Below are 20,134 nucleotides of genomic sequence, written 5' to 3'. Positions count from 1 at the left end.
GACTCCCCAAGATTCAACACTCAAGAAAAGCTTCTTGTCTGGATTTCTGAACTGTGAGTTTCAAGCCTGAAGCCTTTGACGCAAGTGTGCGTGCAAGCGGACTGTTTGAGTCCGTTTCGAACTGCACCGTTTCTGCAGCTGGCCGTCCAGATGTCGTTATAGCATCCTGGGCCCTTGAACTTCGAGAACTCATGTAGTGATAACTTTTTATTAACCCCAGCTGCGCTTGAGAGTCTAGCACAGACCAAACAATATTGCGCTGCTAACCTTTGGAATTTAGTTAGTTGTGTTACATGAGGCTAACGAGCTGTACAGTAAGAAAGTAAGAAGAGGGAGGTTGTGAGACCTGTTTCCTTTTCTTATGTGAGAGCAATAGCGTTCTTAGCGATATCTATATTCTGTTTCGAAACACCTGCTCTTCACCACCTCGTTACTACCAAGACACTCTACTGGCGAGAAAATTTACAAATAATTTTGGGAATCTTTTTGTCATCCGAGTTCTTTCGTCTCTTCTTAGTCATACAACCAGAAAAAAAAAAAAAAAAAAAAAAAAAAAAAAAAAAACGCTCGCCAGTCCGTATCGCTTGATATGTTTTATCAATCGCGCGCAATGGCTGCAACTAATAGTCCACTTTCATAGCCATGCATCATTCGACGGAAAAAGAGACCGCAGATCATGACGTTGGTGCATCCGAGACATGCAAAGAAAGAGCCACAAGAACGTGGGCGGTGTTGTGCCCGAGATTAAGAAAGTCTCTATGATACTCGGCGATTATTACAGCCTCTCACTGATGTCGAAGACGACAATACTCTACACAGTCTGCTCTATTGTCCGGATCCCAGTCCACAGGTGAACCGAGCTGCGTCTATACAAGCCATGCCCGCGAAAACATGGATGAATAGTACAATCAAACGGGTGCTTGAGCCTTGAGCATAGTCGCCTGGCTTTTCCGGCACCACGCTCTTGTCAATCGACTTACAAGCCAAGCAACCGAGATCGATGGTCGCTCGTGAGCTGGAAAAAAATGCCCCTTTCCGTAACTACTATACATTTAAGCCCGTCTCCTACACCCGCAGTCTGTGCCCGACTTGTCTGACGGCCCCTGCACACAAACTCAAGCACCTACTCCTCGTCCGGTCACCCGTGGGGGTGTGGCACTGCCGCCGGTCTCCTCGTCCATCCGGACGGCCGGGACGGCCTTGTTGTCGTCGAGGCCGAGCTTGCCGGCGCCCTGGTCGACGTGGTTGACGCCGCCAAAGAGCACGTCCATCTCCTCGAGGGGAACCTTTTTGGTCTCGGGGATGAGGAAGTACACAAAGACGGCGAGGACGATGTTGATGGCCATGAAGAAGAAGAGACACTTGAGGCCGCTGTTTTTTTTTTGGCATCGAGTAGGGACAAAAGGGTTAGTTGGCGGGAACAGATTGACCCAGAGACACCAAGTGATGGAAAGTGGCGACACGACAAGAAGGATCGTCAGACAAGAAAAGGAAAAAAAACGTACGTGTCTTGCAGGAACTTGGGAAAGAACTGCTGAAAGATGGTGTTGGCCACGTTCTGCATCTGCGAGCACATGCCGACGGCCTGGGCGCGCACGTTCATGGAGAAGACCTCGGCGGTCCAGATCCAGGTGGTGGCGCCCCAGCTGGGCTTGTAAAAGAGCGCAAACATGAAGAGCAGGAAGACGATGGCGATGCCGACCGGCTGCGTCTTGCGGCCGCCGTCGATGTCGGGCGTCGCGAGCCCGACCACCGGCACCGCGAGCATGCACAGGCTCATGCCGACGGCGCCCACGATGAACAGCCAGCGGCGGCCGAAGCGGTCGGCCGTCCAGGCCGCGTTGAGCGTGAAGAGGATGCCAAAGGTCGCGTTGAGCGCGTTGATCAGGTTGATGGTGGTGACGTCGGGCCACACCTTTTTGTAAATCGCCGTGCTGTAGCTGTTGAGGGTGCCTTGGCCGGTGAGCTGCACGGTGGTGGTTTTGCTGTTAGTCAAAAAAAAAGATGGGCATCAGGGGAGGCGGCAGGGGCGGAACAAGCCGCTCTTCGCCCGACTCACCTGCTGTCCAACGTTGAGAACCATGGCCAGGTACAGCCTCTTCCTGACGGAAGCATCCCTGAACAGTGCCTTGTACGACGAACCCTGCGACAGCTCCTTCTCGTACTCGATCGCCTCGCGGATGGTCACCACCTCGGCCTCGACCTCCTCTTCCGTCTCGCGAACCCTGCGCAGCGCCGCACGCGCACCCTCGACGTCGCCGTGGCGCTGGATGTGCCAGCGCGGCGACTCGGGGATCCAGGGGATCAGCGCCATGATGACCACGGGCACCAGCGCCTGCAGGATGACCACCGTCCGCCAGTCCCAGTGGCCCAAGTTCTTGCGGTTCTGCGAGCAGGCGTAGTTGGTCCAGAAGCAGATGAAGGAGCCAACGCTGTAGAAGAGCTGCCAGAAGGTCTGAGGGCGTGGATAGAATTTACTTGTCAGCCTCAACCCCAGCCAGCACGCTCAACAGTTGAGTGAGTTCTCGACCTGTGGGCGAGAGACAAAAAAAAAAAAAAAAAAAAAAAAAAAAAAAAAAAAAAAAAAAAAAAAAAAAAAAAAAAAAAAAAAACGTACCATTACAACTCCGCGGATTTCAGCCGGCGCCATCTCGTTGATGTAGACGGGGCCAGCAGCTAAAGAGACAGAGAGTGATATGTCAGACCAGGGAACGGATTCTAATATGGCATGTGGCGAACCAGGCACAGAACGACCGGCCTAGACTTACTCAGAGCCAAGCCTACATGGAGCAAGAAACCGTTAGCAGTTGCGCAAACAGACATGCTCAAACCCGCGAGAACCTGTAAAAAAAATAGCTTACCCTGGCCGAGGCCGATAACCACGCGCCCAGCAATGAACACGCCGATGTTGTGGTACGGAGCAAAAGCCTGCATGAAAGTCGCCACCACTGTGGTGGCGCACCCGGCGAAGATGGCCCATCGTCGACCCAGGTAGTCGGCCTGCAGGGTTCAAAGCGCCTCGTCAGACGTCGGTTTCGATGATATAAACAGCCCAATCTCCCCGAGACGGTCAAGGAGGACCTACCGCCGGGCCACCAATGAAGAACCCAGATATGATGGCTCCAATCGTGTAAGCCGTGTTGATCAGACCAATCATGTACGCGTCGGTAGCCTAAGCAGACGACCGGTCAGTGTTCCTGTTCCCAAGACGTTGACGGCTGGATAAGGTCGTGGGCGCGGGTAGGGGGATTTCAAGCCTACCGAGTTGAGATTGAACCACTCGAGCCAGTGGTCACTGCCCTGAACGCTGTTGAAGACCGACGCATCGTATCTGCGACATGATCGAAAATCCCTCAAGGTCAGACGAACTCTTCCCCGTAAAAGTGGGTGGTCAAGCTGATCGTGTCAGGTTCACAAAGGGAGACATCGCAAACAGACGTACCCGTAGAGTACCATGGCCATGGCGGCGACCATGCACACGTACCAGTTGTACGCCCGCGCTGAGGAAACCATCTTGACTCGTTTAGTCTGCAAGGCAGAATCGTGACGGTTGCATGCGTAGATGGGTGAGAGGACAAAGAAAGGATGAAGTCCCCAGAGGTCCCAATGACCGGCATCCCAAGACGTTTTTTATCTGCTCTCTCCATACTTTATCGGGCCATCTCCATACGAGCTTACGAGCGGCCCCAGACTGGAGATGGATCTGGACCTAGCTTAGTGCCTGTGGAGCATGCCGGGGTTGATGGAGATGATGGTATGGATTGGGTCATATCTGTTTCCTTTTGATCTTGCGTTGAGGCGCCCTCATTGTGCTGACGCCTGAATCGCCATGGTTTTGCAGAGTATGAATCGTAATTAATAATGTTCAAGAGATGCCAGGCAAAAAGGTGTTGCCGTTCGTGCTAATGTGCAAGAAATCTCGATGCAAAACCAGAGAACCCCCTCCCGTTTGACTCTGGATGACCAGAACAAATTCAAAAATTGCGATAACTGTCAATTTACGGCCCCCCCATGCATCTTGGAGTAGGACTGGGGTAGATGCGGAGAAGCGGAGTGCAGCATGGGGAAGCCTCTGGTACCAAATCTTCCACGAATGAAAACTTTTACCGCTCACGACCCCGGTTGGGCATGCAGGGTCATGCCTTGGGTGATTCTGGACTTGGTACAAGCTCTGGATTTTCGTGTTTTTTTTTTTTTCTTTTTCTTTCTGTAGTGTAGTCCGTTAGGCTGAGAAACCATGGTTCACGGAGCAGATACGCTGTTTGCCACTGATTGGTAGACAGCTGAGTTGTTTGCAATAAGGTGATGGAAACCTATGAAAATGAAGAGTCTCATTTACGCTATATTACATCTATCACGCTGACATATATGGTATGAATCGAACTGTGACTCAATGAAAGAAAACATCCACACAGTCGTTCCGAAAATTTGATGATCCAGCTGTCAAGTTGTGTAAACCCATTCAAGAAATAAAGAGGCCAGCAGTAGCTGATATTATCAAAGGATACCGTGGTCGTTTATATGCCGCCGCCCTGACGCATAATCTCGTTAATGTCGACTGGCGCCCAACTAACCTCGGCTGGTTGTGTATGATGCTGTACTGATGGGTGTTGCTGCATATGCGGGTGTTGTTGGACCTGAGGCGGGAGAGGGCTTAGTTGGCCAGGAAAAGGTGGCTGGTGCTGAAAATGAGCTTGTTGCATATGGGGCTGGGCAGCATAGCCTCCAGGCATCATGTTCGGGTGTGGTGGAGGCGCCGCCATCATTTGTATACCACCGCCCCGTGCAGGGGGTGATATGCGTCCGGGAGACGGAGACATATGGCCGGCAGATGGTGACATGTGTTGCTGTAAAGGAGGACTCATCGGGGATACAGAGTGCGGGCCCATGGGCATTGCGTACTGGGGCGGAGGCGGTGCCTGATGTTGGAGATGTGGCGTGGACACATGTGTCTGTGATCGATTATGTTGATGATGTGGCTGATGCTGCTGGTGGTGCGGCTTTTGGTCTTGTTGCTGCTGCACCTGTTGGCGCTGTTGTTCTTGCTGCTCGCTCCTCAACGCTTTAAGCTTCTCGATCCTCTGGCACAAGTCCTTGCTCTTTCTGTCAAACTCTTGCGCAAGCATGTTCGCGATGTTCCATCGATCGCCAAATTTTTTCAGCGTCGCGATCGTCTTTTCAACACAGGCAAAGCTTCTGTCCAAATTATCGCCCCCACGTCTTTCGGGCATAGGTGGAGGAGGGGCGGTTCCCGGAAGTGGGAGAGGCACAGGCACTGGAGATTCCGACAGTAATGTTTCACCCATCTCGTCCATGACAGCCAGAAACTGCGAGCCCATAAAATAAACCCTCAAGGCTTGATCATAGGTCAGCAAGGCCCATGCCGACAAAGAGGGTGAGGGCTTCACTTCTCCAAGCACAATCTGCGGTTTCGTGTCTGGAGGGTACACCATGTCGTACACGTCGTTCATGTAGGCGACTGCATACTCGTATATCAAAAGTCGGCCGTGAGACGTTATCGTGGGTGCCCGCGAACTAGGCGCGATGCAGTAGACATAGCTGTACTTGAGTTCGAGCTCAAATAACTGGCGAATCGCGGTCGGTAGTCCTTCGTCGCCGTCAGGAAGTGATTCGAACCATTCGCGCATCTCGTGGCACATCTGCCAAACATAGCCGGCCGCATTCTCGAGCGGCACAGATGGGTCGGATTGGACTAAAGTCTGGTACCAATGGGACTGCGTCTGACGGAGCTGAAACAACAAAATCGCTGGATCCGATGACTCGGGACCCTTGATGGTGCCGCTAATGGACGGTATGCGCCCAACGCCAGTCATACTGGGTAGTGCGACGTTGACAGCATCATCCGTGAAAGAAAAGGCTCTAGCAGACATCATTCCGATGCACCTTTATCCAGGAAGTGAAAGCGTCAGACACAGACATTCGTGTGCTACTATTCGGCAAACAAACAAACATACCTGTCGAGGGCATAGGCGCAGTAAAAAATCTTCCTCCGCAGGTTTAGCTTGAATTTGTCGATTCGTTCTGTGGATGATGGATCTTGATGGAAGCCGAGATCAATGATAGCACGGCAAGTGAATCCGATCAGATGCCAGCTGTCAAAGTGAGCAGGGTCAAACAACGAGTACTGTGTGAGTAACAAAAGCGATCTGATCTGGGTTTCTTTGCCAGGCATCAGGGCCATATCGGCAAATGTCATCGCTCTGGTGACATACTCGACGCCACTACGATAGTATTCGTCGTTACAACTGCGGCTCTGAGCCGTCGAAGCAATCGCGAGAACCATCCAGAACAGCCAGCAATCATAGTGTTTGAGATGTCGCCGGTCATCCTGGTAGAGGTTCTCAACAGCAGAATGCAGATGGACATCTGGAAAGAATGGATACAAGGCGTAGATGTTATCGAGATAGTACTTGACGAGCCCACGAGCGACATCGCGGGGCGGGTTTGCGTCTGTCTGCGGTTCAGGCAGGGGATCTGCGGTTGAAGCTGCCAACAAAAGCCTAGCAAACGTCATGTTGCTAACTGAGGGCTCGAAATCTTGTGCAGTTGCGTTGACCGACCTGAGAAGAGCCATGCGTCAGTTGGGCCATTCGTTCGAAAGGATGTGTGTGACCTTCCAAGGGGTTTCTGGCGGCAATAAAGGAACAATTGCATTCGTACAAAAACCCAAAGTCGGAGACTAGTGCATTAACATCCGAGTTCTCCCTCTGCCTGGCAGCCTTCCTGTATATGGCTGCATGGATGTTGGCCATAGAACCCTTGCGATCATCTACGTGTGCAAGCGGTGCATCGACATCGTGGAGTGCCATGGATGCCTTTCGAGACTTGGCAAACTTGAGCCGCCTCTCTAATTTCTCAACACGAAGCTCAAGGGCCGCGACATAGCTGTGATGATAAGACAGAAATCAGTCAGTGGATGATTGAGCCACGTGACTCCGGTCCGAAAGAGCTTACCTGCGCTCCTTGCCGCGAGCAAACTGATCGTTGGCTGCCGAACATTCGCTTTCGCGCCCTGCCTTTTCGCAGGCGGTACAGGCGGGAAGCTTTCCATCACACTGATGAGGACGGTACTCGAGTTAGAAGACTACCTCGTCGTGGGGATAAATGATGAGGAATGTCCGTTAGTCACCTTGACTTTGGCTGTTCGACCTAAAGATCAAAGAATATAACCAAGTCAGCTAGCTGCACTGCAATTATCTGAAATGCACCTAACAAGTCTCTGTGGCGGTGGTACACAAGACTTTCTGACTGACATCTTGAACAAGCCGACACTGGCCTGGAGACCCTCAGCAGGGGGTTATCAGAGAAGCTTGAGCGCGGCATCGTGGCCAAAGGTGCTGAAGTCACCAATGAAGTCGACGATTGTACCCTATAAAAGCCAAATGCGCCTCGAGATTCCAAAGAACGTCTACTTTAAAGCATGTGGCGCAAGTCCCCTTGGACGCGAGATGTTCGCATTCGCGGCAAACGTCGCATCGGTTTTGCGAGAGCTTTTGAGGGGTTGATTGGGGTGAGATGCTTGCGGCTCCTACGACAAGCGGCAGCAACCAAATCCCAAGGTCAGGTGGGGAAGGATCGACAGGCAGGCTCCAGCCGTTGGTAGATTACCTAATCGACTCGAAGTGGCTTGATTGGGTTTAACAGCAGCACGGCGGGGCCGAACGTGTCAAAGTCACTGACGTTGGCTTTCTTGGGGTTGCGCCCAAATGTCGACGGGAACAAAACGAATCTATTTAGCGCAAGACTAGCAGGCTCCCAGTATGCAGGCACATAAATAAGCAGTCGTTGCGAAATGTGGATAAGATGCACGACTATGGATGGCACACCTTACTTCGAGTCGTCATATCCCTTGCTTCTCCATGCAGAGAAGGCTTCTAGACTGGAACAAGCAAAACCCTGCGGCTGTTAGGGTTTCCTGACAGGTCGTATTGATCTATCTTTTCCCGCCAGCCAATGCCAGTCAATGCCAACCTCTTACCTCGAGTCGGGGGACGGGCTTTTCAAACGGTTCTTGATCTTAGTTTGCTCTCGCGAGGTTCCGGAAAGTTAGGTTTTTTTTTTTTTTTTTTTTTTTTTTTTTTTTTTTTTTTTTGCGTGACGCTAGTTTTACATTTCGCAATAGGATTTCGGAAGCCTTGACCGGGCTTTATTTGGGCATGCTAGCCCTAATTGTGGCTTTTATTGCCTTTTTTTACCTTGTCTTCAACATGATAGCCAAATCATGACGCAGCAGCAGCTTATGCGAGTTAAGGTCGTCCCTAAAATTAGCCCAGCTTCTACCAGTTTAGCAGAGCAAAGAGGGCAGAAGGCAGAGGATTCATGGTCTGATCCTTGCAAAGATATTAACATAGTATTTCTGTCTCATCTGCCTCCAGCAGTATGCATGCATAGAGCCAAAATAGCCAAAGCGGATGCACCAGACAACAGACGACAGGTCACACGCAAGGGAGTCCAAGAACGTAGTACAATACCATTTCTCATGTCAAGAATAGACCATGCGCTAGTCAGGGTTGGCGTCACAGATGGGTGGGATTCTTGATCCACCAAGGGTCATAGAGGCTCTGCGCCCCCAAATGACCCCTGGGAATCCTTGTCGGTGCAGCCCTGTTCTCCATTCACAGAACAGTTCTAGAAGGCCAAAGGTTAAATGGAGCTGACGCATGACGAGTTGTTTTCATGCCTTGCGTCTGTTGGTGGTATGTCGTACCTGTTTCTCTCGTAAAGCAATAATGACTGCGCCGCTGACAAGCAAAAATGATTCAACTCAGTGGAACCGGTGTGTGTGAGGTCCCTCCCGGATGTTGAAAATCGGGGGGTCGCTACGTAACAAGGGGAAGCTTGTTCTGCGGGGCCAAAGGGGATGCAAACCACTTTAGGGACGGTACAGAATGACCAGCTCGCACCTGTGTCCAGCAAAGGTTGCCGCGGCCCCACGACCTGCGCGAATGAAAAAGCTGTCGCATTTTGATCCATGGTCATGTAGCAATGCGATTTTTATTTTTATTTTGTAGCCAAGGTACTGGCTAGCGAGTCGACACCTAAAAAAAAAAAAAAAAAGAAAAAAAAAAGGAGATGGGCACCCAACAGACAAACAAATTTGCGAAGAGGCGAGACTAGATCATTTTTCGTCCAGCCGCCAGCGTCTCATTGAACTCGATGGCAGGCGCGACGGGAAGGCTAAACCAACGGAGGTTTAAAAGTTCAACTTTAATTCAAGAACTAGCCCAGGACAAGCGCTTTTTAATTTGTGGCCAAATTTGCCTGACGCTGTCTGGATTAACAAATAATTACGTTCACTACCGGGCTGGTTTAATACCACTTCTAAGTATTGTTACACGTGGGGACCCCATGCAAGACTGCGCCAGTAGATTGCAAAAGTACCTCTCACTTTCCCCAAGTAGGTATTCAGTTCTAGCCCGATCATCGGGCGGATTTCAGCTTTCCCCACAGGCTCCGTAGACCGTCAGACCCATACCATTTTCAGTGTCAAGAAGTACAATCACGCACAAACGCAGGGACCGTCCATCTGTCTGCTTTTCACTTTCGCCCCGTCCCTCGACTCGCCCCGCTTCCATCCATTCAGCTGTCGTCGCGTCCCTCTCGAGTCCCGGCTTTCTGGGGGGAAATCCTCGAGTTGCTTTGCCAAAACGATGCGACAAACATTGACGCTGCAAATCAACGTAAAAAGAAACATAACCAAAATCATACAGCCATCCCCGACACGCATGACAGACGGCTGTAGCCTCGTTAACTTGGTCTGCGATTATCATTAACCCTTTGGACTCTGTGCCGGAGAGACCGCTCAGCCCCTGCGTCGAGCAAACAACTCCCTTGCCTGAGATTGGGCGGCTACCCGCGCACCGCACTCTACAGAACCGTACGTTATCGTCTAGACTAGGCAGAGGCAACGGACGGGGGGGCCTGGGGTCGGGGCGAATCTCCAACAAGCAATCTCACGCCGGAGCTTTATGTCGTCTTCCTCAGGGCTGGCGTAGCAATTGAAGAGGGGCGGCATACACGCGCACTTTGTTGCACGGCAGCAGCGACTGATCGACCTTTACCAACCAAGAGTCGAGTTCTGGTCATACTAGTTTAGCCTTGGTACTTGGTGTCTGTTTCGCCCGCCGCACCGCTCAAGGAGATTGATTGCCTTATCGACGCAGTCACAAAACCCGCACACCACCCCGAACAACCTCCTCTCAGTCACCAATTCGCTGGTCGACTACGACCAGGATACAGAACAGCTTTGGAAACCGACCAAATCGCTGATCTAGCAACACTATTGCCAGAATCCACTCCCTTCCTGAGTTGGCGACGCCTCTAGACGCCCGCAAAAATGGACCCCTCGTTCATTTTTGGGGCTTTACCAGTTGGCACTCTCCCTCGTCCACAGACAGCACAATCGACCCAGTACTTCCACCATCAACGCCCACCGCTCCCGGCTGCCGCCGCTCGTGTTCGCCAGCAACACCGCGACGACGACGGTGACGGCTCGTCGAATCGCATCGCGCATACCCTCACAGCATGCTGCCGCTGCCGCCAGGTACGTTCCCGACGCATGCCTTCCTCTCCCAATGGCGCGATTCACCAGTATTTTGTCTCTGGCGAATCGCGCCTGTGTGTTCTGTCTCTGGAATACGAGTGCCATGATGCATCTCTGTCTCAAGCCTAGCGACAAGAACTCGCCGCTAACAACTGACCGTTCCTGCAGCGCAAAACACGATGCGACCCAACACTTCCGCGCTGTCTTCCCTGCGAACGTTCAGGCTCTATTTGCGAATACTTTGATACCACCAAGGGCAAGAAGATCAACCGCAACTACGTAGTTCGGCTGCAGACGCGCGTGCGACATCTCGAGTCGGAGCTTGCCCAGTTCACCGATGACGATGAGTTCCCCCGCAATACAGAGGACATGGTACGGCCAGGCGGACTGGTCAAGCTAGACGAGCATGATGAGACGCCCAGGTACCTCGGTCCGAGCAGCGGGATTGCCATGACAAGGCTGCTGATGGAGGATGCGAAGCGTTTCACGGAAGCAAAGAAGATATCCGATGTCATTCCTTCGGTGGGCTCCCGGAGGTTAGACAGGTCGAACAGGATGCAGAGTATCAGCTACGGTGGAAGCATAAGCGGTCCAAGCATGCGCAAGAAGAGCTATCCTATGATCAGCGCGCATGCCGCTCGAGAGTTGCCTTCGCGACCAATGGCTAACAAGCTGCTGGAGGTTTACATTCAAAGAGGTGAGCGGGCGCTTGGGTTATGTGTGGCTATGGTGTTGACGCGATCATAAACTAACTAAACCCCCCTCTCTTCAGGTCAAGTTTTTCTTCCAGCCCTTAACGAGGTTGTACTTGCAAAAGATCTGGAAGACGTTTACAATGGAGATAAAGATCCGCACAAAAACTTTATTGTTTGGATGGTCTTGGCAATCAGCCTCCAAAAGCTGGAGCTGCAATACGCAGGTCTAGCTGACGGTTTCTACTTGGCGGCCATGCAGTACTTTGAGGAAGTGGTCAGGACAAAGGATTTGCGGACACTCCAGTGTCTGGTTCTCATAGGCCAGTATTCAACTCTGACTCCTACACGATCAGCAGTCTACTACATCATAGGCCTCGCTACTCGTATTTGCCAACAACTGGGTATGGGTGAAGAAAAGACGATAAAACGAGAGTACGACTTGGGACTTATCGACATGATCACTCTTGATCTCAAGAGGAGGTTGAGCTGGATCATTCTTTCTATGGAATTTGGTCTAGCGCACAGCATGGGCAGGCCCAACGGTTTCGCCAAGGGGGACGACTTTATGGATGTTGCCTTCTTTGACAGCCGTCCGGATGAGCTCATAACAGCTGACGGTATCAAAGAAGGTCCTCCGAGCGAGAAGAAGCTCATGTCGATTCACTTCCTGAAGATGAGGCTCCTCCAAGCAGAAATTAGACGCAAGTTGTACGAGAAAAAGCGGCCGGAACCAAGGGATGAAAACCATCCTTGGTTTGCACATATGCTACAGAAACTCCAGGACTGGCGTGACTCTAGTCCGGAGCAGCCGGCGTGGTGTGGTCCCTGGTAAGTGAATTGATCACCTCCGCAACGCAACTCTTGCCGTACGCATAGCTAACTCCGCTTAGGTTCACTGGCAAGTATCATAGCATGATTGTTGGTCTTTATAGGCCATCGCCGCAAGTACCAAAGCCGTCCAGCGCGGCGGCTTTAAGGTGCTTCGAGTCTTCGGCACATATCATCGAACTTTCTAGCCAGCAACTCAAGCAGTCGGCTGTAGACATTACATGGATATTCCTCTTGACTATCTACATGTCCCTCAACACATTGCTTTGGTCGGTCTCATATCCCGAAGTGCGCAAAGTACATTCGCGTGAGCAGCTTGAGGAGTTGGTGCAAACGTGTCTCGACACAATTGACCAGTGCTCAGAAAGGTGGCCTGGCACGGCTACGGCGTCCCAGAACTATGCAAATCTTGCGAGAGCATGCATGCACAGCTACGACCAGGCGGAGGAGCAGCCTCCTCCACCCGTGTTTTCGAACAGCTTTGCAACGCCCCCACCGCTAACTGACACCAGCTCGCCCTCTGCGTCCGACACCTCGGCTCACACGGCCGCATCAGCAACTTCAGCGCAACCGCATCACCACCACCAGCAACCACATGGGCAGCCCTTGTTTAACAACTCTCAATTGTTTAGCTACAGTTTCGATCAGCCCCAGCAGCAGCAGAATCGGCAACATCAGCAGCAGCAACCAGAACCGACATTCAAGTTTGAGAACACGTACGATGATGGGTTCCCACCCCCTCGACATCCACAATTCCGCACCGGCTCTATCTTCTTTAACCCTGGGTCGGAATCCGGCGGTGGAGGCGGAAGGAGGCCGTCATACTTTCCTCCCGATTTTGTGCAGGATGAAGGCCCAGGGCCGAATCAAATCGATGAGCCCACACCACCTGCTTCCACTACGCCGCACGCCAGTAATCTCTCGTCGCCCCGTAACAATATTCCAACTCCACCAGAGTCTCTAGGCAATGGTAGTCACGCTCAACCAAACAGTGCGCTGTCACCGGCTATCAACTTTACCGAACCAGGATCTGCCCATCACACTCCAATCATGGGCCATCGAAGCCCGCCCATGCCTCACGAGCCAGGGGCAATGACCCCCGGTGCGCCGGCCATCAAGTTCACCCCACAGACGCCGCAAACGCCTCAAGGCCACCCCACGCCGCAGGGGACGCCACAACAACGACCGATATTCGCAGTCCCTGCGCTGCCGCCGCATGCGCAGCAGAACCAGCGCCACCATCATCATGTGCAACAACACAACCCGCAGCATCAGCAGCAGCAGACGCAGTGGTTCAACCAGCCTTTGCCGCACATGCCCCAGTACGCCGGTTACTCGCAGAACAACGCCGCTGTGTTTAGCAACAGCACGCACAACTTTGGTGACCCTGGTAGCGCGGCTGCAATGCTCAGCGCCATGCCACCCGCTGGATTTGGCGGTCAACACATGAACCACGGCCACCCCGATGGTCTCGGAAACTTTGGCGGTTATTCCATGGACCCGATGAGGCAGGGCAGCCTGACGCACGAGCAGCTTTCGGAGCTTATGGGCGTCCTTGAGCAAGACGGCATGACTGAAATCAACCAGCTGCTTGGCGTTGGTCCAAACGGGAACGGCGGTGGTGGAGGCGGCGGTGCCCCAGGTGAAGTAAGGTGGTAATTCCTGCATCTATCTTTCTCTTTTTTTCTTGTCTAATCTTGTTTTTGTGTTGGTATCTCAAAAAGGTTGACTGAGAACCTGTCATCATATGGAAGCCGTGTGCCATAATTCTTTTTTTTTTTTTTTTTCTATTACTTTGGTCTACAATGCTAATCTAAGTGCAAGGGAGGTATGTATTGGTTGCCAACATAAGGCGGGACATTATAGATGGTTTTCTTTTTTTGTTTTTGTTTTTTCAAGGGCAAATAACGTTTAGTAGCAAGGAGATTTTGGTTACGAAGACAAAAGAAATGAACGAATATTAGACAATTGTCATGACTCTCTCCTTCTCTCTTTCCGACCGCATTTCCTTGTTATCTCGAGATCAGCGTAGTTTTTCGGTGACGCGATCATGCTTTGCTACCTGGGAAACGTATTTACGGCCAATCACGGTCCGTTCAGAGCTAGCACTTGGAGAGATCCTGAGAAAGAACAGAGCTGTGAAACAGCGCAGGGGAATTTATCCTAGTTTGAACGACTAATGCTCGTCATTTCATGCTTCTTTTGTATTCATTATTCTTTTTTCTCAATCGCTAGTCATCGTGGGATCTTTTTTTTTTCTTTCTTTTTAATACAGATTCGCCCAAAATGGTCCCGGTCGGGGAAGGGATTACATGAATCAGACCATCTGTTCATGAGGTTCATCCAAACTCTTGTGGGGAGGGGAGTAAATGTTAATCCTAAATCCCGTTTTCAAAGCGGGAAATTTTGCGTGTTTTGCACACGTTGGTCCTGTTATGGTGGAGGACCAGGCCTCAGTTCGACCTGCTTCGCCTCCGCCACCGCGGACGAGGAGCTTTCTACCGGTGGCGGCTGCGACGCTGACGATCCCGAGGAGGCAGCGACTCTAGCTCTCCCCGAGACCTTTTTCTTCTTCTTGGCGCCGCCGGCTGCCGGTAGTGGTGGCAGGCCGGGGGCTTCCTTGACCCACCTGACGACCGCGGCCGCGCGCTCGGTCCAGATGGGATACTCTCTGCTGTCTTCGTCATAGGCGTCGGCTGCCGCGGAGGTGGCGGTAGCGGCGAGGGAGTTACTGGGCGCGGTGATCGTGGCGGGGTTCATGCCTGCCGTCGTGTTGGTCGACGATGTGGCATCTAGCTGCGGTCTTGGAACAGCGGCGGAGCTGTTGACGGGGTTGCTGGATAGGGGCGCGGGGCGGCAGAGTGATTCCCACGAGGTGTGCAGGCCGAGCCATTCTGGTCCGTTGACGCGGCGTAGTACCTCGATCCAGTCGGCGCGGGCGGGGGAGCGGCTGGCCTGGAAGATGGGATAGCCGTCGGCAAGGCGGGCGAGACGGCCGACCATGTGGGCATGGCGGAGGAGCTCTTTGGTGCTGGTCTGCAAGAGGCTGTGGCAGAGAAGGAGGGCGTGGAGGGCATCGGATAGGAGAGGGTGGTAGGTTATATACTCTGTTCTGGACGGCGAAGGGGGTCTTGTGTTTGCGGCTAAGTTGTCGGATGTAGTAATTGTCGTAGTTTGGTTCGGTGAGGGTGTCGATGATTGTTGCGGAGGTGTGTCTTTCGTGTCCTTTCGGAATGGTTGTGTGGGTGGATACGGTGGAAGGTCGGACGGCGGAGTAGGTTCGAATAGTTGCGACAGGCGGTATGTCCTGTGTTGTGGCTGTGAGGTTGCCGGAGCGCGGCCGTTGGGATGTGACAGACGCGAGCTGCTACTACTACCGCCGTTCCTGCGTGGATAGTCATCACTGTCCTCGAGGGGGAAGTCGGGAGAGTATTCTATGTGATCTAGGAATGCCATATAGTCCCGCAGCGCGCGCTTGGCAATGGTTTTGAGGAGCTTGCGCGCAGCTATCTGCTGCGCCTCAGCTTCCTCCTCGGTGCTCGGGCTCGGCGCCGTTGGGTCTCCGTTGGTTGCGGCCGCATGGGGTCCACGGGCGTCTGCGCGCCACTCTGATATCCGCGCGTCACTATCCTGCTTACCAGAAGGGGGCAATGCCGCGTAGACGCACTGACAGGCCCTCGAGAGGTAGGCTGCGCCGCGCTGAAACATGAGCTGCATCTCGAGGCTAGTCGGCTGCTCATCCTCGGCCAGCTTGACCTCGGGCAGCCTCCTCCCGGACGTTGGTACGGGTACAACCTCTTCGCGGCTGTTATGCGCCGGTCTGTGATATCGGAGCAGCTGGATCGCCGCGGTCAGGTCGGCGACGGCGCCGTCAAAGTCCTCGCCGAAGACGCGCAATATCGCGCGCGTGCGGAGGTACTCGGGCTCCATGGGCCTTGAGCCAACGATGTTGTTGAGCGGTTCGAAGGGGGTCGACTCGACGACGTGACGAGAAGGGATCTTTTCGTGGAAGAAGTGAACGTAACTGGCGTCGACATCGTCGGGCTTCTTGTCCAGCACCAGCTCGGCGACATTCTCCAGGCTCGTTGTCCCTTGCATCACAGCAACGCTGGTGGCGATCTCATCTATCCGGTAGGCCTGAGAAAGTCGGCGCGTGGCCTGGTCGCGCATCCTGTGTTTCCTCTCGTGGGACAGCCGCACCTTGCTGCCCGGACCAAAGCCATTGGCGGCATTGACGGTCAGGGGTGTTGCCTCGCCGACGAGGCGGCGGATCTTTACGAGGTCGAAGAAGACTCCCGGGTCTATAGGTCGGGGCCGTGGGGAATTGTAATTGGAGTGTGCGAGTGATTCGAGCGCTTCGAGCGGGAGGTGCAGCCAAGGGCCGTGGAAGGAGGATATATATCGCCAGTGCCTGTGGCGCAATGTTGTTGGTCGTTAGCTTCGATAGCTCGCCTAATTGGTCCAATTGCAACACAGGGGGAGGGTGGAATAAAAAGAAGAAAAAAAAGCTGACTTGTTCCGACATATTATGAGCGGCACACCCTCGCCGCTGCTGCTGCCGCCTGCCACCGTCTTTTTGGATCTTGATGTTGTCGGGGGCTTCTCTTTTTGGAGACTCTGAGGGGTAGCTTGTGCCGTGGACTCGGAGCCTACAGATGAGTCCCCATTGCTGGTGACATTTTTCTTTTTCTTGGCCATGGCTCGATCAGGCGGAGAAAAAAAAATTGCTCGCTATCGCCCTCGATCTATAAACCCCAAAAAAGATATCTTAAATCTGCAAAGAAGCAGCAGACAGTTTATATCGCCATTGGGGATAATTTGGAGAGACGTATGTCCTTTCCGGGACAGTCGTATTGTATTGAATTGTACCGGCCCCAGGTTCAATACGAGTTGAATTTCGGTGGGGTGCAAGTCGCCGTTTGAGCCGTCAATGGTCAAGGAATGGAGGAAGGGAGGGGTTCGCTCGCTCGGTCGCTCAATTGCGTCTTGTCCCCTTAACGGCTTGTTATATGTATGGCAGTTGCATAAAGCGGGCAGAGGGTAATTGAAATTGAAACTGTATAAACAGCATCCTGTATCGATCGAATGTTTTCTGGGGTATCGTACCGGCCAGTGCAAATGATAAAAAGATAAAAAAAAAAAAAAAAGGTAGCTATGGGGTTGAACCCGCCAGAGCACCCAGCTCGCTCATGTCAGAAGGCTGCGGTTCGATCGGAATTTTCGTCATTCGCGGGCTACCGAGTCCAATCAACATCATGGAAACAAAAGCCCTCTTTCTTAGTCCAGGCCCCCTCGAACGGCAACCCCTGCGCTGCCCAGCCTGGTGGGTTTGATTAGCGGGACCCACAGGCGTTCCGTCGATGAAGCCCAAGCAAAGCACCCTTCGCAATTGATGTCTCTGTCAGGGTCCTGACTGTTTTGAGAATCACATGTAACCAGATGCAGCAGCCTTGGTCAGCAATATCACGTAGTAGTTCAAAACATTGCGACAAGTCAAAATGATAATCTTGCAGTTGTAATTATCCCCCAAACCCAATTGCCAGCAGATATAGTACAACGCATCGAAAAAAAAAAAAAGAAGAAGAAGAGAATCATGAATCCTCCACCAAATCAGTCGTAGTCTTGACAGGTTAATCACATCCCCCTCTTTTTTCTTGGAAATGACGTTTCGAAATTGGCCTGATCAGGGCCGATCATGACTTCTTCCGCATTACATGTATAAGATGTGGTATCATGCAGGGTGTTGTTGACTCCAGCCACACATTACGCAGCACGCGGCAGCGAAACAGCAAGACCCTTAGTGCTGCTAGTGCTTCTCGGGACCATCATGGAAGGAATGCTATAACAATGATGCTTTTTGAACATATTCTTGTCTGCAATGATTTTAGCTACCGGAGTACCAAGGCTGCCGCGGCTGCTATTGTTGACAGGCAGCGACGAGCGGACACCGATCTGAGTTGCTGGCGTGTACTAGGCGAAGCGTAAGTCGTTGAGGTGCAAATTCTTGGTGAACCGCGGTAGCTTTTGATCACGCTCATACAAGAAACCGCAGTTGTTGCATAATGTCTGGTCGCCATGTCACTGTCAGCAATTCGGCTACTGAATCGGAGAAAAGCACAAGCAAGTAAGACAAGAGCCAAGCTTACTCTTGGTCCATGCGGTCCGTCACGGACGGCCCAGACACATGTTCCCCCCACCTTGCAGTGCGCGCATCGCCACTGATACCGCTCCGCATCCGTCAAGGAGCCTCCTCCGCCGTAGCCGCCACCGCCGCCCACGTCTGGAGTTCCCCTACCACCAGGCGTGGCCGATCTCCCAACTGGTGACAGGCTTCGGAACCTCCGCTTCTTCTTGCTGCGTTCTCCACGTCCCATGCGTTCCTCCTCTTGCTCTATCAGGCCACCAAACCCAAAGCCAACAGGTACACCGCCGGCCATGCCGGCCAGACTGCTGAAGCGAGCCGTTTCTCGCCTCAATCGCCTGATCTGCCTCTCTCGGTCGCCCTCACGCTTCTCCATCTCCTCCTTAGAGAGCATCTCCAGCCGGGGCTCCCAATCATCCGCAAGGTGGTCCGGGTCGTGGCGCCAACCGGCCGCGGCACCTCCATGGACCGTGGATGACGAGTAGACGCCCAACGAAGGATCGAGACTGCCCGCGTCGCCTGCCAGACCAGAGACCAGTCCACCAGACTCGCACGCCTCCTTTTTCAGTCGCAACACCGCCTCGTAGATAGCATGTGTCATGGCGGGGACCCATTCGCCGGACAGACCTAGATCCTCGCAGGTCACCTTGGCAAACGCCTCGGCTGTGCCTGGCGGATGTAACAGCGACCATTCAAACTTGTCCGTGTAAAGCTGCGATCCGAGGTGTATGTTGAGCTCCACGACGCAGCGATAAGTGTCGTCGAGGTTGAAGTCATCCGAGTCAGCCGAGACGTGCTCGGCAGTGGCAGTAACCTCGCCCTGGAGCACCGATGTTGTTGGTGCTGGCGTGGCTGGCGCTGCGGGCCGTGAGGGCGTGCTTCGTCCAAGCGCAGCGCTCCGGAGTGGGGTATCTGATCGGCCAATTATCGGTGTGGACGACGCGTCGCGGTCAGTGGCGCCCTGGGCCGGCGGCGCTTGCTTCTGCGCAGAGTGGAAAAGCGGGTGCAGTGCGACACCGGCATACTCCTCAAGCTGCGTACGTATTTGTTTACTGATCTCGGCGATGACGTGCGCCTTGTTGGGAAGATCGAGATCCTGCGCTAGCTGTGTCGCAAAGTGATCTGTGGTGATCAGAGTCTCGTGGAGGTTCCACATAAAGGTGTCTTTCAAGCGATAAGGCGTCGTCATCTCCTTTGGTTGATTCGGGTCGTCGACTTTGGATATGTTGGGGCCTGGTATGAAGGCGGGGATCTCAACGTCCAGCCTGATGGGGATCAGGGTCAGAGGGAGCTGCGCCTGCGCAAAATTGTGCGCTTCTGGCCTGTTGATGCGCGTCTTGCCCATCCACTCCCTCCAGATGCCCGGCACCGTCACGGGCGTCGTCGTCTCCTTGTTGACCCTCTCGGCAGCATCGGCTTTGTTCACGCTATCTTCGCGGCGCAAACTTCGCAGACCGGTCGGTCGGCGCCGGCTGTCGTCATCGTCATCATCGTAGTCGTCGTAGCCGTCTTCGGCATAGTTGATTACCGTCGTTCCTCGTTTGGTTGTTCGCGATATAGGGCCAGCTTGCGGCTGGTTGATGACAGGGATGAGGAGCGAGTTGTTGTACGTGCGTAATCTGGGCGCGTAGGATGACGTGAAGGCCTGCGGTCCCGAGGGTGCGGGCGCCGAGACCGCCGACATTTTGACGGCGGCACGACTTGCGCGGTTGCTCGAATTGGGTGTAGAAGATGTACGGGCAGTGTTGAGCGAGGGAGGAGCTCTGGATCCAGAACGAAGAAACGACAAGCTAGCAACGAACGTTACTCAGAATTGGATGTTGATCTGAAATGCAGGTGGCGACCAAAGGAGCTTTCGATCGTATCCGACGTGAAACGGAGGTTAATGGGCGACGACTGTGATGT

The 20,134-nt window shown here is 53.2% G+C and overlaps 5 protein-coding genes across 5 annotated transcripts; 1 reads left to right on the top strand and 4 right to left on the bottom strand.

Annotated features, from left to right (window-relative positions):
* Positions 1–1,115: 1,115 nt before the first annotated feature.
* Positions 1,116–3,528, bottom strand: PpBr36_07798 (uncharacterized protein; the record flags this gene model as incomplete). Its single annotated transcript, XM_029894933.1, has 8 exons — positions 3,443–3,528; positions 3,262–3,331; positions 3,086–3,172; positions 2,769–3,000; positions 2,618–2,718; positions 2,060–2,455; positions 1,506–1,966; positions 1,116–1,371 (listed from the first exon to the last, which is right to left on the bottom strand). Exons 1-8 carry the CDS (start codon positions 3,511–3,513, stop codon positions 1,116–1,118), a joined length of 1,674 nt encoding a protein of 557 aa, XP_029748452.1. The 5' UTR covers positions 3,514–3,528.
* Positions 3,529–4,517: 989 nt separating this feature from the next.
* Positions 4,518–7,344, bottom strand: PpBr36_07797 (uncharacterized protein; the record flags this gene model as incomplete). Its single annotated transcript, XM_029894932.1, has 6 exons — positions 4,518–5,904; positions 5,976–6,581; positions 6,682–6,906; positions 6,976–7,076; positions 7,151–7,170; positions 7,275–7,344. 6 exons carry the CDS (start codon positions 7,342–7,344, stop codon positions 4,518–4,520), a joined length of 2,409 nt encoding a protein of 802 aa, XP_029748457.1.
* Positions 7,345–9,455: 2,111 nt separating this feature from the next.
* Positions 9,456–9,596, bottom strand: PpBr36_07796 (uncharacterized protein; the record flags this gene model as incomplete). The annotated part of the gene is made up of 1 exon (XM_029894931.1): positions 9,456–9,596. The coding sequence occupies one exon, from the start codon at positions 9,594–9,596 to the stop codon at positions 9,456–9,458; it is 141 nt and encodes a 46-aa protein (XP_029748458.1).
* A 761-nt stretch (positions 9,597–10,357) lies between these two features.
* PpBr36_07795 (uncharacterized protein) lies at positions 10,358–13,746 on the top strand (the record flags this gene model as incomplete). The annotated part of the gene is made up of 4 exons (XM_029894930.1): positions 10,358–10,564; positions 10,733–11,261; positions 11,337–12,087; positions 12,150–13,746. The coding sequence occupies 4 exons, from the start codon at positions 10,358–10,360 to the stop codon at positions 13,744–13,746; spliced, it is 3,084 nt and encodes a 1,027-aa protein (XP_029748459.1).
* Positions 13,747–14,520: 774 nt separating this feature from the next.
* On the bottom strand, positions 14,521–19,913 carry PpBr36_07794 (uncharacterized protein; the record flags this gene model as incomplete). Its single annotated transcript, XM_029894929.1, has 2 exons — positions 14,521–16,498; positions 18,313–19,913. The coding sequence occupies 2 exons, from the start codon at positions 19,911–19,913 to the stop codon at positions 14,521–14,523; spliced, it is 3,579 nt and encodes a 1,192-aa protein (XP_029748460.1).
* Between the last annotated feature and the right edge of the window lie 221 nt (positions 19,914–20,134).

Source organism: Pyricularia pennisetigena, chromosome 1 (assembly GCF_004337985.1).
Source record: "Pyricularia pennisetigena strain Br36 chromosome 1, whole genome shotgun sequence".
Taxonomy (NCBI): Eukaryota; Fungi; Ascomycota; class Sordariomycetes; order Magnaporthales; family Pyriculariaceae; genus Pyricularia; species Pyricularia pennisetigena.
Note: the sequence above shows the minus strand (reverse complement) of the source record. Positions and strands in the feature narration are given on the sequence as shown.